This window comes from Dendrobium catenatum, unplaced genomic scaffold, assembly GCF_001605985.2.
Source record: "Dendrobium catenatum unplaced genomic scaffold, ASM160598v2 fragScaff_scaffold_1023, whole genome shotgun sequence".
Lineage (NCBI taxonomy): Eukaryota > Viridiplantae > Streptophyta > Magnoliopsida > Asparagales > Orchidaceae > Dendrobium > Dendrobium catenatum.
Window position 1 is genome coordinate 521947 of NW_021319485.1, and position 16967 is coordinate 538913.

General features: G+C 35.9%; 1 protein-coding gene across 2 annotated transcripts; it reads right to left on the reverse strand.

Annotated features, from left to right (window-relative positions):
• Nucleotides 1-7802: 7802 nt before the first annotated feature.
• Nucleotides 7803-16967, reverse strand: LOC110096754 (AT-rich interactive domain-containing protein 1). 2 transcript variants are annotated; one of them, XM_020822823.2, is made up of 4 exons: nucleotides 16173-16966; nucleotides 9934-10078; nucleotides 9595-9858; nucleotides 7803-9437 (listed from the first exon to the last, which is right to left on the reverse strand). In XM_020822823.2, exons 2-4 carry the CDS (start codon nucleotides 10076-10078, stop codon nucleotides 8110-8112), a joined length of 1737 nt encoding a protein of 578 aa, XP_020678482.1. In that variant the 5' UTR covers nucleotides 16173-16966; the 3' UTR covers nucleotides 7803-8109. The 2 variants fall into 2 exon arrangements, with proteins under 2 accessions (XP_020678482.1, XP_020678483.1); XM_020822824.2 differs by lacking the exon at nucleotides 9934-10078 and having other exon boundaries at nucleotides 16173-16967.

The following is a 16967-nucleotide window of genomic DNA, read 5'->3' on the forward strand; positions in this document are numbered from 1 at the left end:
GATGTCGTGGATATTGCTTGGTTCACCGTTATGCTGTTGATTGGATTGTTGGATCTATAGGTAGGCTTCAGCCTAACATGTTTTACTAATTGGTGTTATAACCGTATGATAATTTTCATGCAAGCCATGAAGTCCCATGCAAGCCCAATTTATTATTTTCATTTGAATATTTGCTAATAATGATATGCAATTATTCTAAAAAACCTTATCTTGGATTGATCTAATATAATTTTTTTATCGTACTTAACTTCTATCAAAATAATCTCTCATAGTCTCTATATGATATCAGAGCTCATAATCTCCATTGTGTTGATCATATATGTCAACTCTAGGGTTGATGATAATACTAACATCACCACTTCTTTTATTTTATAAATGAATCAAAACTATACCATGTGTGTAAACTATTTCATTCTCTCGATGGCCTCAAATAGGCACCTCTTATCTAGTTTGCTTAGCTCAAAATATGTGTTCTCTCTTTGGGCTTCACCAATTATATATCTTTTAGTTCATGTCGACGACTTTCTCATTACTATTAGTTCATCATCCAATGTTTCAAATATCTTCAATTCTCTTGTTTGCATGTTCTCCATTAAAGAACTTGGTAACCTTCATTTTTTTACTCTTTAGTTGAAGCAATCTCAACCACTTATAACCTACTTCTTTCCCAACATTCATACATTCATACATTCATAATCTTTGTGAATAATTTTGTATATATGACTTACTAGACCTAGAAGCTCCTCTACGTATCTCCAACTCAATGTTGGAACCATCGCCATTGAATCCACAACACATTGTGGTCAAACTGATGACCTACAAATGATATATTATATAGTCTTAGCTAGGAATGATAGGATGATTTTATCTTAGATAAGAATGATAACTCGTAATCAATGAAGTAAAGATAATTCTTTTTATATGAAAAAAAAAAAGAAAAAGAAAAAGAAAACAAGCATAGAGCTTAGCTCAAATAAAACACTTACTAGTAGTCAATGTATAGCACAACAAGCATCACCCTCCTAATTCAAAGGCGTTAATACAAATTCAATTGATGTAAATTGTTGTTAGTATACTTAGTTGGAGACATAATAAGATTGAGCGCCCATAATGAAAATGTCTCATGATCTGAAGGTAACTGCTAAAATAATTTAGGATGCTCCCTCGCTTGTAAGACGATTATATAACCCCAAGATGTTATGCTGAATGAATACGATTGACAGTCTTCTATATGTAATTGAACTAAAGTAAGCTAGCAACTAAGACTAATAGGATAAACCCTCTTAAAATAAGGGGAAATTAAATAACCCGAAGTTCTTAGGGATTGAGAGTGATAAAGATAGCCTATCTCTTTAATAGAGGGGACCTGAATAACCTAAATTTTAAGTTCTAAATTACATTTTATCTTAACAAAGTCTATTGCACAAAAATTTAAACTTGTGGAAACTTAAGATATGACCACTCCCTAAATGACAATAATGTAGAACTCCTCTCAAAGCTATATATGAACCATGTTTTCCCCATTGTATAACAATGTAGAACATTTTAAGTACATGATTCGATAAAAAAAAGGTTTCATTAACAAAAAAAAAATCATCGTTGTTTATTACAAAGCCAAAATAAGAGTCCAACTGAGACTTGAAAGTTTGACTAACATGTCTAAAATGTTAAAATATATTGTCATGATCTAAAAACACCTCAATGTTATAAATTATGGGTATATTATTTATTAATTTTTAAGCTTTTCTTTTATTTTTTATTTCTTTAAAAATGAGAAATTTGGCTTTATTTTAAAATGCAAAAATGCCAAGTTCTTCTCATTCTTTATTTTAAATATATAAGCTATATATATAAAGATGGTAAAATATCTCCAACAAAATTTAGGAAACATATAAATATAACCATGATTATATGACAAAAGAAGAATTTTTTTTTCTTTTAAAAAAAGATGAAATTATCCTAAGGAGATATAATTATACGAGAGAGGTCTAAGCCCGTTATCCTTTTTAAAGGGTTTTTGGACCAAATCATTTAAGGCTTGAATAGCCATTCTTCTCTTTTTGTTTTTACTTGCACCACCAAACATTAAGGAAACAAAAACCTTAAATCTAGCTACCCGTAAGCTTCGCTCAAAAAATCTATTTCATCAACTACGGCTTCATTTGAGGCATATTTCTTATTGCTTTTTAAATAATTTTTTAGTATAAAAATTTCTAATTTATTTATTTTTTTTTATTTTAGAAAATCGTTTTGAAAAAATAATAAAAAAGCTATCTCAAATAAAGCCTAAGTATATCAACTAAGACTTCATTTGAGGCATATTTCCGAAAAATCTCCTTGTGAAGGCTGCGGTTCACTTTTTCACTCTTTCTCTCTTTGTTAATAAAATATTAAATATATATGTTCTTATAGAAATAATATTAAAATAACTTTACAGCTGATTTCAGATTTTTTTGCCAACATAGATAAAATGTATTTATTAAGAATATATATATCAATTGCTACAGCTAAAATAAATAAAAAATAATAATAATATCAAATAAACTTGAAAAAAGAATGTGCTGCAGGAATTTACAATCTGGATCAAAACTTCAAATTGGAAGAGCAAATGAAATAAAGCTGCAATTTTATCAAAGAAACTGTACAATTTTAAATTTTTCAACAGTCGTTATCTGTTGCAGGCAAGTTCAGATCAATGGAATTCGGCTTAGAAAAGTTCTGCTCGATGTCCAATCCTACTGGTTGGGGATGAACACCATTAGTACATGTAGTAGAAACAAGAACAGCAGAAGCAGAACTATTTCCTTCAGCCAAATGCGATCTCTTGTGACCACCTAAGGCTTGTCCAGTAGAAAAAGTCTTGCCACATATTGAGCATTTATGACTTTCAGAATTCTCTGGTGATTTTCTAATAGTTTGCATATCGCAATCGTGATTAATCAATTCCTGGTTAGCTCCTTTCATCTTTGTGTGGCTTGTGCTGTGGCCGCCCAGAGCTTGATATGAAGGGAAGCTCCTCTCGCAGATTGTGCAGACATACTTGTTTCTCTTGCGAGATTTATACATTCCATATTCACAATCGCATTGCTTTGATGAACCGCCCGAACTGATATCGCCATGATCACAATTTTTGCGGAAAGATGAGATTTTTCGCTTTTTGAACTGCTGCTGATCTTCATCTTCAGAAGGAAAAGAGTGAACTTTTTTCCCACGTCCAATCATGCGAGAATTCTTATCGGGTAAATCTGGGATTGAATGAGTGCCTCTTGATAACATCAACAGACACAGAGCTCCATTCATTATATCGTTCTCGTACTCCGAGGATGAAGCTAATGGAGCAGAGAAAGCAGAGATCTTCATAGCCTTCTGTGATGTCCTCCTCCGCTTCCTCGCCGGCATTGAAATTAAGGAAACTTCGCTATCAGATTGGCTCGACATTTCCTCGGCTTGCTCATCATAACTTCCTTCGCTCCATAAATCGTCGTCCTGCTCATCATCTCTTGGCATCACAGATGAAGAATTCGCTGAGAAGAAAACCTTCGCTTTCCTGGCATGAACCATATGCTTCTCCTTCTCCGGACACACATCATCAAACCGTTGCAACTTCTTTGGATTATCTCTAAGGTCATATTTACTGACTGGCTTGTCTTCATCCTCCATGGTAGAGCTCGGCACAACATGAGTCCTCATGTGACCTCCAAGTGATCTCCCGCTGGGAAAGCTCCGCCCACATACTTTGCAAATATGCTTCTCCATTCCTGCGCACAAAACAAATGAAAACAGGGGAGGATAAGTACAAGTAGAGAAGAGAACAGAGAACTCAAGTGACGAACAGAGAAGTCAAGTGAGGTGAGTTGGAATTGCGCAATGTGATCCTCTGTATAAACACCTTCTACATTGATCTTAAAGAACCGATTTTGCCTTTTTCGATCTGAAAAGAAGTAATCATGGATGATCCTTTAGCTCCTACTCTGTTTTTATAAGCAATGATACTCCCATCTTTTGCGAGAGAGAGAGAGAGAGAGAGAGAGAGAGAGAGAGAGAGAGAGAGAGAGATGGCTGTACAGGTGATTGTGAGGCGAAATCCATGCAAGGAAGAAAAGTTAAAAGGAGAGATAGGAAGGTGAACAGAGGAAATAGCTGCAACTGGAGAGATCAGAGGATCCTGCGATTAGACGGCTTCGATTACGCCACGTAGAACATGAGAGCATCTAATGCGTTCCTTAATGGCTGGAAAATGAGAGCTCTCTGTAACTATTTTTCCATTCAATATCGCTATCAAAACCGGATAAATGACAAAGTCCAATCAGCCTGATCCGTTCTACAGCCCATAACATGAAACAACAATGAAAAGCTTGCACGTCATGCTTTAAAAATCTAATCCAATGCAAGAGAAAGACTTAGTAAAAGCTCCCATCAAGCGCATATATATTATAGAGCTTTATCACCTACAAAGTATTGTATTTTTAGGCTATAATGGTAATAATAATAGTAATATTACAACTTTGTTCCACGTGGATGATCAGCATTTTGCCATGTGACACTTAGTGGGGGTGCCATTTGAAGTAGTAAGCCATGGGTAATTATGAGATTAAGCCATAGCACCCTAAATATCTATACTCATTAATTTGAAAAGTTTGTTATATATTGTTTAAGATGGTTGAAAATTTCTAATTTTATTTTATTTTATTTTTTTTTAGTTCTATCAACATGTTTATCTCGTAAAAATAACGATTTAACCTCTTAGGAGCAAACACATTCATCTTTTTGTCCAAATTGGGGGGCCGAAGCATATTTTGAAGGTTCAAAGCATTAATGAACACCGTTGCTTATTAACTATAGTCGCTTGGGCAACGGTTGCACATCGACTAATTTTCCTTTGACCATTATCACCCTTTGATTATGGTCATTCCAATCTCTATCGCCGGCCAAGTACGATCTCTCCGACCTCTATCACCCACTAGTAATGATCTATCTGACCATCGTTGCCCATCGACTATGGTCCCTCCGACCAGCTTAACCTACTGATAATTATCCCTCTAACCACATCCTTTCAACTATGGTCCCTTCAACCATTATTTTCAGCTGACTGCGGTCCTTTCGATCTCCATCGCCCACCGACTATAGTCCCTTTGACCTCCATTGCACAACGACTACAGTCCATCCAACAATCATTTCCCTTCAACTACGGTCTCTCCTACAATCGTCGCCTGCCGACTACGATCCCTCCGACCACTATCACAACCGACTACAATCCCTTAGACCTCCGTAACCCGCTTACTATGGTCCCTCTGACTTCTGTAGCCCGCCGACTACAGTCCTACTAACCAAACAAAACACTCTTTTGAGGATAACTCTCCATTAAATTCTTCCAACTCCCATTATGTAATGTGATATATCTAATATATGTTTGCTACATCGAGCCAAGATTTTCCCCTCGAGGAATAGCCTCATTTGTAATCAATAATAAACACTATTATAATCATTTTAACTTTATCAGACCTCATGATTTTCCCCTCTTCAAGATTTTTCACATAAAAATCTTGGTGTCACTTATAAATCGTGCACCTCTCTTTCTTATTTATATGTGTTGGGCCTTCGTGTAATCTTGGATGCTTAACTCTATATCTCTCTACTATCGTGAATGTTCTAGGACAACAATTTGGCATCTTCTATGAGAAAAGATCCTTAGTTAAGGGGCAACCTTTATTGCAACCTTGAAAGGACATTCACGTCAATATCCTATTAAAGCAGGGTAGTCCCTCTATCATGATCTATTATCAAGTCCTGATAAGAAGTCTTTCAATATTGACGACAACATCGCTGCAATAGCAAATACACATTATTTTATCGCCTCTCAATCATCAACCATTATTGCTTCATTTCCATGGGAAGTAGATTAGGATTGGGAGGCAACCTTGGTTGCAATCTCAAATATGAATAAGGTCAAGATAATCCCTCCACTATTTTACTTATCTATAATAATTTTACTGGTAACTATTTATTATAAAGTTTCTCATAAATACAAGAAGGTTTCAAGTGAATCATAAACTATATACAGTCCTCAGCTGAACTTCGAGGACAAGGTCAAAGGCAATAATGGTTTATAAATAGACCAATCTTCCCCTTCAAATCATGAAACACGTGGCATTCCACCTCTCCCAATCAAGCTATAATAGATTCCATGGGGATTCGATTTGACCTATTCAACACAGTTTAACTCCATCAAGTAATGTTTTAATAAACAATCTCGAATTAGTCAAATATCCTTAATTAATATATCTCAAACTTTTTCATATAGGTTAGCATCATCAAGCAAATTTGACAAATAATCTTGGATATGTCAATCATCCTTGATGAATTTTTGTCAACCTCTTTCACACAAGTTAATATCATCGAGAAACACTATGATAACTAACCTCGAATAGGTTAAATATTCTTTGTGGATTCTCTCGACCTCTTCCATACAGGGGTTAATATTCTGAGCAATGCTTTGACAAATGGTTTCGGATAAGTCAAACATCCTTGATGGATTTCTCTCGACCTCTTCCATATCGGTTAACGTAATCGAGCAATGCTCTGACAAACAACTTCAGATAAGTCAAACAACCTTGATGGATTTCTCTCTACCTCTTTCATACAAGCTAATGTTATCGAGCAATGCTCTAACAAATAATCCCGGATAAGTCAAACATCATTAATGGATTTTTCTCGATCTTTTCCATACATGTTAACGTTACTGAGCAACACTCTGAAAAATAACCTCGAATAAGTAAAAAACCTTTGATGGATTTCTCTTGACATCTTCATACAAGTTAGTATCATTTAGCAACACTCTGGCAACCCATCTCTGATAAGTCAAACATCTACGGTGAATTTATTTTGACTGGTTAACGTTATCAAGCAATACTTTGGCTAGCAACCTTTTAAGTAATACTTTCGAAAGTGACCTTGGACAGGTCAAACATCCTTGGTGGATTTCTTTTGGCCTCTTTTATATGGCACTTTGGAGCATCTCCTTGGACAGGTCAAAGATCATAGCCTTTACATGCAAGCTTTACGTTACTGTCCGACACAGAAATAAAGAAATGAAAGAGTTTTGATAAAACCAAATGTTTTTATATGTAGAAAACCTAAAAAAGGAAAAACCACTAGGCATTGCTAGCTTAAATGATTTTACTATTTATGAGTGAATTACAAAATTTGTCCAGTCTCTTAACTTAGAGACCATGAAATTGTAAGAGCATGGAGAATTTAAATAAGTCAGGATGGGTTTGGGGCTGAATGACCACTAGTTTTATGATAGTGGTTTGACGGTTGAGGTCCGATTGTAGCGATTGGCCAACGAAAGGTTCGACAACGATGATTAGAAGGTGAAGGTTAGATGGCAATGCATAAGCATAGGTCTGGTCGAGGCGACAACCAAGAGGCAAAAAGGTTGACAATTGTGGTCGCATGGTAATGGCATCAACGGTGGTGAAGGTTTGACGTTGTTGGCCGGGTGAAAGAATAGCGGCGATAAACTGGTCAAAACAATGATAGTCATACAGATGTCTTACAATGTTTCTTGGTCTACCAAAGTCTGAAGGTGGAGGTCAACAATGGCGGACAGCTAGAGGTTTGACAGTAAGAGTCTGATGATTACAATCTAATGGGGTCCAATGACAACAACCGAGCTCTCTGACTTTATCCAAAAAAATAATATATATATATATATAAATAATTGAAGATCATAATGCTTCTTCACAGAGGCACAAGACCATTTTGATTATTTTCTCTTAACTTTAATGAACATTAGAACATAAGAAGAGCAGCTCAGAATTCTTATTAAGATTAAATAGTGATGAACATTGGAAATCAAAACCTATAACAGACCACTTGAATTTCTGAAAGCTCCATAACAATTTTCCTGGACTCATGAAACAATCACAAGAAATTAAGATATCATGAAGAAAGGTAAAGAACTAAAAACAACCGCAATATTTACCTAAAAGACCAGGCTTTGCCTAATTGCCGACATGGATTTACAAACAAAGATCAATAATAGCTTTGATCTGCCAGACTGAATATACTCAGCTTTTTCAGAGGTTGGGAGCTGAAGCATTCTCCCTAGACGCCTTTCCCAAAAACCTCTTCAAGTACATTACAAGTTGGAAAGAAATCAAACTCTTTCTCATTTGCTCTAACATAGTTGATATCCCATGGCTTTGAATCATGATGGCCATCAATAAACTCATAATCAGCAAAACCAACCATACAATTACTTCTATGGTCCTTGTGCAAATTCTCTTGATCCCTCTCTACGCAAGAGTCGGAAGCATTACATGGCCCCTCGAAGGAAGTACAGGAGTCATCTTGAACATCTCGATCCAAGGAACAATCTCTAGAACTTCTATCAATGGGCTGCTTGCAAGGTGACTTTGATTTAAATCCTGTGGATCCAACGGAGCCACAATAGAATCCTTCATCCTTAGTTGCAACAAGATGCTTCTGATACTCCTCTTCATCGTCAACCTCATCGTCAAAATCTAAATCTTCGGAGGCATCGTTAGGTGACTCCACTACTGAATCCTCTTCCTCTTCCTCTTCCTCCGACATCGCAAATTCACCATCGCTGCTCTCTTGCCACTCATCATTGTCACTATCCACATTCAAAGGATCCATTCGGTTTTGGTCAGCTCTTTTCTGAAGTATGAATACATTGAAGTAGTAACTAACAATTTCTTTAAAACTTCGGGATGGAAAAGAGTGAGGGAGCAGGGTCCAAAAGTTTCTGCCTAATGATGCTGAATTTGACAACACTATCATATGGAACAAATTCTCCTCCTCTTCAGTCCATCTTTGCCTAACATCCTCTCCCATGTCAGGAAATCCAAGCTCTATGAACTTTTTACTCCCTAGTTCTCCTTTAAGCTTTTCCCGAGCTTCCATTACATGATACCTAACACATCTGATGGAGCCCTCATCACCGCAATCACAGTCTTGTTTAGGGCAACATAGATGAGTCTCCACGGGCGAAGAGTGAAGTCTAGGCAAAGGAATAACACAAATTCCGAGCCATTTGTCTGCACTGAATTCATTGCTCTCAATAACAGGCAATGTTGGTGTCACATTGCTTCGAGCTAAATGAGATGCAGAGAAACCAAAATCCTTGGGAGTCCACTGCGGAAGATCTGCTTGGTGATCTAATCCAATAGGGACAAGTCTTCGATGAGAATGCTCCGAAAGCGGGGAATGAACATCTTCCAGCAGGTCCAACCCAGCTCTATGGAGATATTCATATCCTGGAAAGAATGACAGCCCAGCAGGCTGGCCTTGCCTGGTATCCACTTTACTTACATTGCATGTTGCACCAGGCGATAACAAATTAGTTGCTGCTGCGGGGCTTTCGCCATTAGCATTCACAACAGATGCTGCCATTTTCCATTCTGGCTCCTCTGAAACAACAACATTATCATGTGCATTAATTAAAAATTATGCTACTTACTGCCATTAATTAAAGTACTACATGTAACAATCCAAAATGAAAAGAAGCATAGGCACAATATGGATAGCAGTATGGGTATTTTATTTTATAATTTTATTGAAAAATACCTGAAAAAGATTTTTCTTCAAAAGTAATATTAATAGGAGAATTTGAATTTCCCGCAAAGTGTCCCAGCTTTCCTGCTTGATCCTCTTTTTTTGCACGCTTATTCACCAATTCACCACATACGATGTTAGAAGGACGTTTACCATTCTCTGATGCTTCAGTTCCTTGGGTGCTTTTTGCAGCATCCCCCATAGGAATATTAGCAATTCGCTTCTTGAACTCCATGTCCGCAACGCTAGTAGCTTCAAAATGTTCCTTCTCTCCATCTTCAGATAAAAATACGATCAATCCAGTAGGCAACTTATACCTTCATATAATGCTAAATAAATATACTCCTATACCTGATACTTGATATTTCCCATGCTCAAGCTTATCAAGAGAAACTTCTGCAGATGATCCAAGATGTACAGCAAACTCCAATTGTCTACCATGTTCATAGGCAAGCTGATAAGGATCATCAGGAACACAAGGGTGCTTGCTGTACATCTTCAGCAAGGAAGCAGGAAATACAAGTTAATATACAAATGATGAGAGCATCTAATTCAATAATAGCATCCCTCAAGTTCATAATAAGACTCCCCAATGAACAGCATTGCATCAAAGCATTTGTAGATAACAATTATAGATTAGAAGAAAAAGGGATAATTTACACAATATACATTGAACATAATCATCAAAAGTTACGCTGCCTATGAATTAAGAAGATTATTAAAGAGTTTAAGACGCCTCATAAAGAAATACACAAGGAATGATACAATTGGTTATCCAAATCATTTATCTTTATTAATAAACCATTTTCTTGGTGTTGAGGTTTTTTTCAAAATAGATACCACTTCTACGTTGGTGAACAAATAAAAAAGATGCTCTAGCTAATTGATCAATAGCCCTCATAAGCATTTCAAAATTTAGAATTTTATAAGGAAATTTATCACATAATTCTAAATGGCAACTCTCTGATCCATTTATGCTAACTGGTAAAAGATTTTGCCTAGAATGATATTACAAAAAGATAATATGTGCTATTATGATTTCTGATCTTTTCTGAGGTGAACATGTTGATCTAGTAAAGAAGTCCGTCTCTTGCTCACCTTGAAAACTCCACCCATATCCCTTGTCATATAATCAACTGAATTGATGGAAATCCTTTTGTCCTGATCAATACGGATAAAGGTTTGTGCGGTAGACAACTAGTTTGTTCTGTGGGTTTTTGACAAGTTCTTCGACTTCAAGGACTCTAATTTCAGCAAGAGAGAACTAACATGCAAATATTTTACTAGTTCCTCAAGTCAAATCGGTGAGCTTATTGACTATTTTTGTTTGCATTAATGATGTTGAATGAGATTTGGGGGGGGGAAGAAGGGGGGGGGGGGGGGGGTTAATTAATTTCCCTAAGTAAATGTCTAATTGGGGAATTAATTAATTTAGGAGGGAGAGAAAGAAGAGATGGGGATCAGCCAAAGGAGGAGGGGAGAGAAGTGTCTAGATTCGATGAATGTAGGAAGATAGTGTCTAGATTTGATGAATGTAGGAAGAGGTGTCTAGGTTCGATGAATGTAGGAAGATGTGTCTAGGTTTGATGAATGTAGGAATTTTGAATTGATTCCCAATCAATTTCAGATTTAATTATTCCTTGCTTGAGGGAAGACTTTCCAAATTAAACTAAATAATTTAGGAAAGAATTTGAAAGTTTTCCCTCAATTTCATATTCTCAATCACTTAGTTCAAATTATTTCCTAAATTATTTAGTTTAATTTTGAAAAATCTTCCCTCAATCAAGGAATGATAAATCTGAAATTGATTGAGAATCAATTTAAAATTCCTACATTCATCGAACCTAGACACATCTTCCTACATTCATCGAACCTAGACACTTCTCACCCCTCCTTTGGCCGGCCCCCATCTCTTTCTCTCCCTCCTAAATTAATTGATTCCCCAATTGGACATCCACTTAGGGAAATTTATTAACCAAAAATAAAACGACTTAATTTAGGAGGGAAAAGGGTGGGGCTAAAGCCGGCGGCTAGGAGGAGTGGGTTGGGTTTAGGTTGGGCGGCGGTTTTTGGAGAGAAATTCAATTTCAGAATTTTGAATTTGAAATAGGAGGGAATCAAATTTAAAATGCTGAAATCAATTTAGCCATAAAGATGGGAGTAATGGGTGGGATTGGAGGCTTAATTAGGGGAGCATTAATGGGCCTCTTAATTAGGTGATTTAAGGCTTGCCAAGTGGGAAATCTTAAATTATGAAAGAGTATTTAAATCAAATCCTATTAGAACTTGAAATATGTTTGATTGGAATACTTTCCTAAAATAAGATAACTAATTTAGAAAAAAATTTGAAATTTAAATTCAAAACTTTTCAAAATCAAAACAAATTAAAAGAGGAAAGAAGGAAACTAGGATGAGAGGACTAAAGGAAGTGGCGACTTGGTGGAGAAGGTGGTGGTTTGGTGGGGCTTTAGGGTGGAGATGGGGAGGAAACCGGCGGTTGGAAGAAGGAGAGGGTGGTGGCCGACGGTTGAAAAGGAAAGGGGGTGGGTGGCCGGTGGTGGGGAAGAGGATGGGAGGTAGAAAGCCGACGGCTAGGGGAAGATTTAGCTGGCAGTTAAAGGAGGAGGTGAGGGATTAGAGAAAGGAAAAAAACCGTGAGCCTGGACACTTCCTGCGACTGACGGGTGATGCGTTGCTCTTCACCAAGGGACTTAAAACACGAGCCTTGACACATCCTGCGGTTGGTGGGTATTTCATTGCCCTCGCATAGGGACTTCCACTCTCCTAAGAACTCCCATCTCTCAAGAAAAAAGTGTAGAAACAATTTTTTTATTAATTCATCGTTGATCTAATACAAGAGCAAGGACATCTATATATAAGCCTTAAAAGAAACTAAAAGACAACTTTGCCCATTGGGCTTACATAAGACAAGACCCTTAACTAAGGGTAAAAACAAAAAAATGCATAATTAAATCAAAAATATAATTAATAAACTAAGATAAAATGGAGGGATCTCGATCGTCGCTCTTCTTCTCTTCCTTTGATTAAAATCCACCGTCGGATGTCCGCATCAATTAAAGTATCAAAATTGTTTTAACATATGAATATCACTAGTATTACAAGCAACTTTTTTACCATTGAATTATAGAGTTTATAATTGACTGTTGGGCATGAGGAAGAAGGAAAACAACAAATGCCGGTTTCGATGCTGACCATGTTCACTTCACTCTTTAAGATGTTCGATTGAAAACGTGAAAGAAAAAGGGCTTGCTCCTTCTCAATTCATAACCATTATCTTATACGGGTCCAAATGGAACTTGTGAAGTGAGAACATTTATATTTACTTTATCAAAGTTCATTAGCTTAATCTAAGTGCGATTCAATTCATACAAAAACTCTTTGAATTCTAAAAATACATCTGATTTTTAGCCAATTAAAACTGAAATATCCAATATTTAAAAAAAAAAACGAGGGACTTTTATTGTTCTAAGTTATTTAACCATTATCTTATACGGCCAAATGGAACTTGTGAAGTGCGAACATTTATATTTACTTTATCAAAGTTCATCAGCTTAATCTAAGTGCTATTCAATTCATACAAAAACTCTTTGAATTCTAAAAATAAATATGATTTTTAGCCAATTAAAACTGAAATATCCAATATTTTCAAAAAAAAAACGAGGGACTTTTATTGTTCTAAGTTATTTAAACAAAAAACCTGGATGTATTTATCTCCCTGTGGAGTGATCCAAAGTGATCTTCCTACTCATGGCAATGACTTGGATAAAGATCCATATTTTTAGCCTTGCAATGACATACAAACACGGCTTAACTAAGTTGCAGTGGGCATACAAGCTGCTAGTTAGAATGGTGCTTCGCAATCTCCATTGGATCTAATGCAGCTACTAAAACATACGCATCAAACGCACAACTTGCATGAGTAACTTGGTACAGTCGAAAAGTGTGTTATTAGTTTTAGTTATATAAACACATCAAACCCTGAACATGGGAAGCCCTACTTTCTAAGATATTCAATGAATTCATCTCTGTCATACGGTGCTCATCTCCCATCTTTGAATCCATGATTTCTTTAGTTTTCTAAGTCTTTAGCTCTCTGAAATTAATAAGCATGAATTTACATAATTCATAGTCATTTCTTTTTTACAGGATGGAAAAATAAAATGATATAAAACAGCCTAAAGAGGTAGAATGATCATTCATAGCAATCCAAACCCTCCAATATGGGAAACCAGATTGCAGAAGTTATTAAATTAAAAAGATCACCAACCCCAACTAGAAAAACCCTTTCACATTCCGTTTCATGAGCAAAAATACATGATGTGATTCATGTGAATTCGTGATACATTTGCCTCAAGCTAGATTCTTAAATAAATGGTGTCTTTGTTCACCTTGTTCTACACCTTTGATAATTGGAATTCACTCGGACAATCTTTCCTTGCAGTGCATATTTCAGACAAACAAATGGTATAGAATCGTATCATCCAAACCGTTGCAACAATATGCAGATTTCAGGGCTGCCTGGATAATTTCATTATAAGTTGGAGAGGAAGGATACATAAAGCCAACTCAACACAGTTCGAATAGGGATAATGATGACCATGCTGCTTCTGTGTAACTCGTTTAATTTACCGTCACAAAAACTATACTTTAAAATTGATATGGCAAGCAATATCAAAAATAAAGTTTCCAAAATTTGACACTAAGAGCACAAAAAAGACACTTAGCACTGCTAACAAGGAAAATAAGTTGGTCTTTCACGAAACAACCAAGGAACTAAAAGAATAGGGGGATGTTTAGTTGAATGCATTAGTACTGTATTGTATTCATTTTCACTGCATTCCAACATTAATGGTGTTTGGTTTGGGAAAAAAATGAAATGCAAAATAAAATTTTGGGGTAAATGACATACTCTAAAATCCATATTTCTAAATCTGGCACATTCTAAATCCCTATTCCAGTCACTCACAGTTACAAATATACTTTCCTAAATATCATCTTTGATTGATCCCACCATCTAGTCAATAAAACCATTTTGCAATAGATTCTCTCCAGATTTACTGAGCATCAATTTTTATTTTTGCATTTTTATCATATTTAACTCGGTTACTATTGAATTCATTTTTCCCAAAACTTGAAGTCATGTAGCATAGGCGGTCCAATTTTAATGTAAAAACATCTATTGTTAGGATGCCATGATATTTTCTTATCACATAATACTCCTATTGCACTTCTTCACTTTAGCGACTCTAATTCAAAATCATAAATAATTATCTCAAATATAACCACATTCCATTCATAATACAACTACAACAACAACATCAAGCCTTTATCCCACTATGTGGAGTCAATTATTCGACAAATTTTATGCTGACTGTCGACTACCTAATGCAACCCTCTATTTTTCTCATCCAGGACTTGGGACTTGGCAATAGCAGTGTTGATCTTTCAACAATAAAACCTAAAAATTGTCAATTCCCACACTAATTGGCAAATCATGTATTCAACTTTTGTCTTACTAATTTCTATGCCCATTCTAAAAATTTCTTCCATTTACCATGATAGGCGCAGGATTGCTTTCCCATTCACATGCATTGATTAGGACTTTTGTCAACTTTACACTAAGTAGAAGTTTCACTTGTCAAAACAATCACCTCAAAATAGCATGTATCAAAGCTTAAAGAGCCATTACCAGTAGCTAAGTAAATTGGTTTACACAATAATATCAACATGAAGCAAGAAATCTTTACTAAAGGGGTAAAGCCCTATTATAGAGAGAGAGAGTACTAGCCTAAATGATTTGAAAAATAAAATTTTCTTCATTATTCAAATTTAAAAGACTTTTGGAGAAAAAAAATTCATGTACCCGACCCCACATAGTGGGATAAAGGCTTGATGATGTTATTGTTTTTGTATTCAAATTTAAAAGACTTGTATTAAAAGTCAAGAGTACATATCTTGGTCAATGATTTGATAGTTTTAAAAACAGTAAACTTCTTGTGAACTTACCACAATCATGACCGCACCAAACATAAATAAAATGAATAGTAGAAGTGATAAAGTTAGAAGAATTTACTATAAATATATTTATCTAAAACAATGTTGGTCCTCATCTAAACAACAAGTTATGATTAAAATCTAAATGTGATATGATTGTACAGAAGTGCCACATCAGGCATTGCCATTGCCAACAAAACAACTATAATAATCAATGAATTTGCACTCAACTAATTACAATAATGTAGATAGAAATTCAATTCTTAAATTGCATTTCCATCACAAAGTCCAAAAAAATAATTAAAAAAAAAAATTCGAAAGGTTTAAGCTTTCTATTTTATTTGATCAAGGCCTCACAATCTCAATCTTTGTGTCTGTGCATATATAATTTAAAGGGAAATTTACATACATACACTTTATTTCTCAGTTCATCTTTCCTAATTTGTGTGTGTGTGTGTGGTTGTGTGCTCCCCCAAAAATAAGTAACTTAATATAAACAAATATTATAAGTTAAAATGTGAAAGGCTTCAGTTATGTGCAAAAGAAAACGAAGTAAAATTGAAGCTGGTCTTTACCTCTCAATAGCTGCCCCCAGGAATGCCTCAAGAAAAAAGGGGTGGGCCCTCCACAAGTGACTAGAGTTATATCCTCAAGAGATGGATCTATGCTGCGACCGACAATATTTTAAATAAAACAACTAGAAGATTTATCTACCCCCAAAACCCCCAATTTGTCAGTCAACGGGCCACAAGTTCGTCAATTTTCAAACCCCTAGCCCCAGGATTTGAAAGTCAACGGATTTTTAGGAATAAATAATAAATAAAACAATTTAAGCCTACGATCCAAGGACTAAAATTGTAAATTACAAGTCCCCCTTACGGATCGATCAATAATATCTGTAAAAATAAATCTCTAACGCTGACGGATAGATCACAAGGGTCACAAATCAGAATAAGCAGCGGATGGACAAAACGAATAATAAAGGGACAATAACAGCAACGGATCTACGGATCGAAACCCTAGAGCCCACGAAGCAAGCCCCTAACGAAACCCTAAAAAAAGTATAAATTCTACAGAGGCTCGCAAAAAGGAAAGGCCGGAATAAACCAATACGGGATAACGAAGATCCAGATCCAACAACCTATCAACGCGATAGATCAAGAAATCGGGGTCGACAGAGGTAGAAAACACGGCAGCCCTAGATTCAACCGGGAGGACGGATGATAGAGAAAACCGATATCGATCGATAGGTGTAAACGAGATCGAAAACGACGCGGTTCGATTCGTGGATCGGCCGGCACGGATCGAGGAAAACGAGATTGAGATCGAAAATTTTGGCAATTAATGAAAAAGACCAAAAGGTCCAAAAA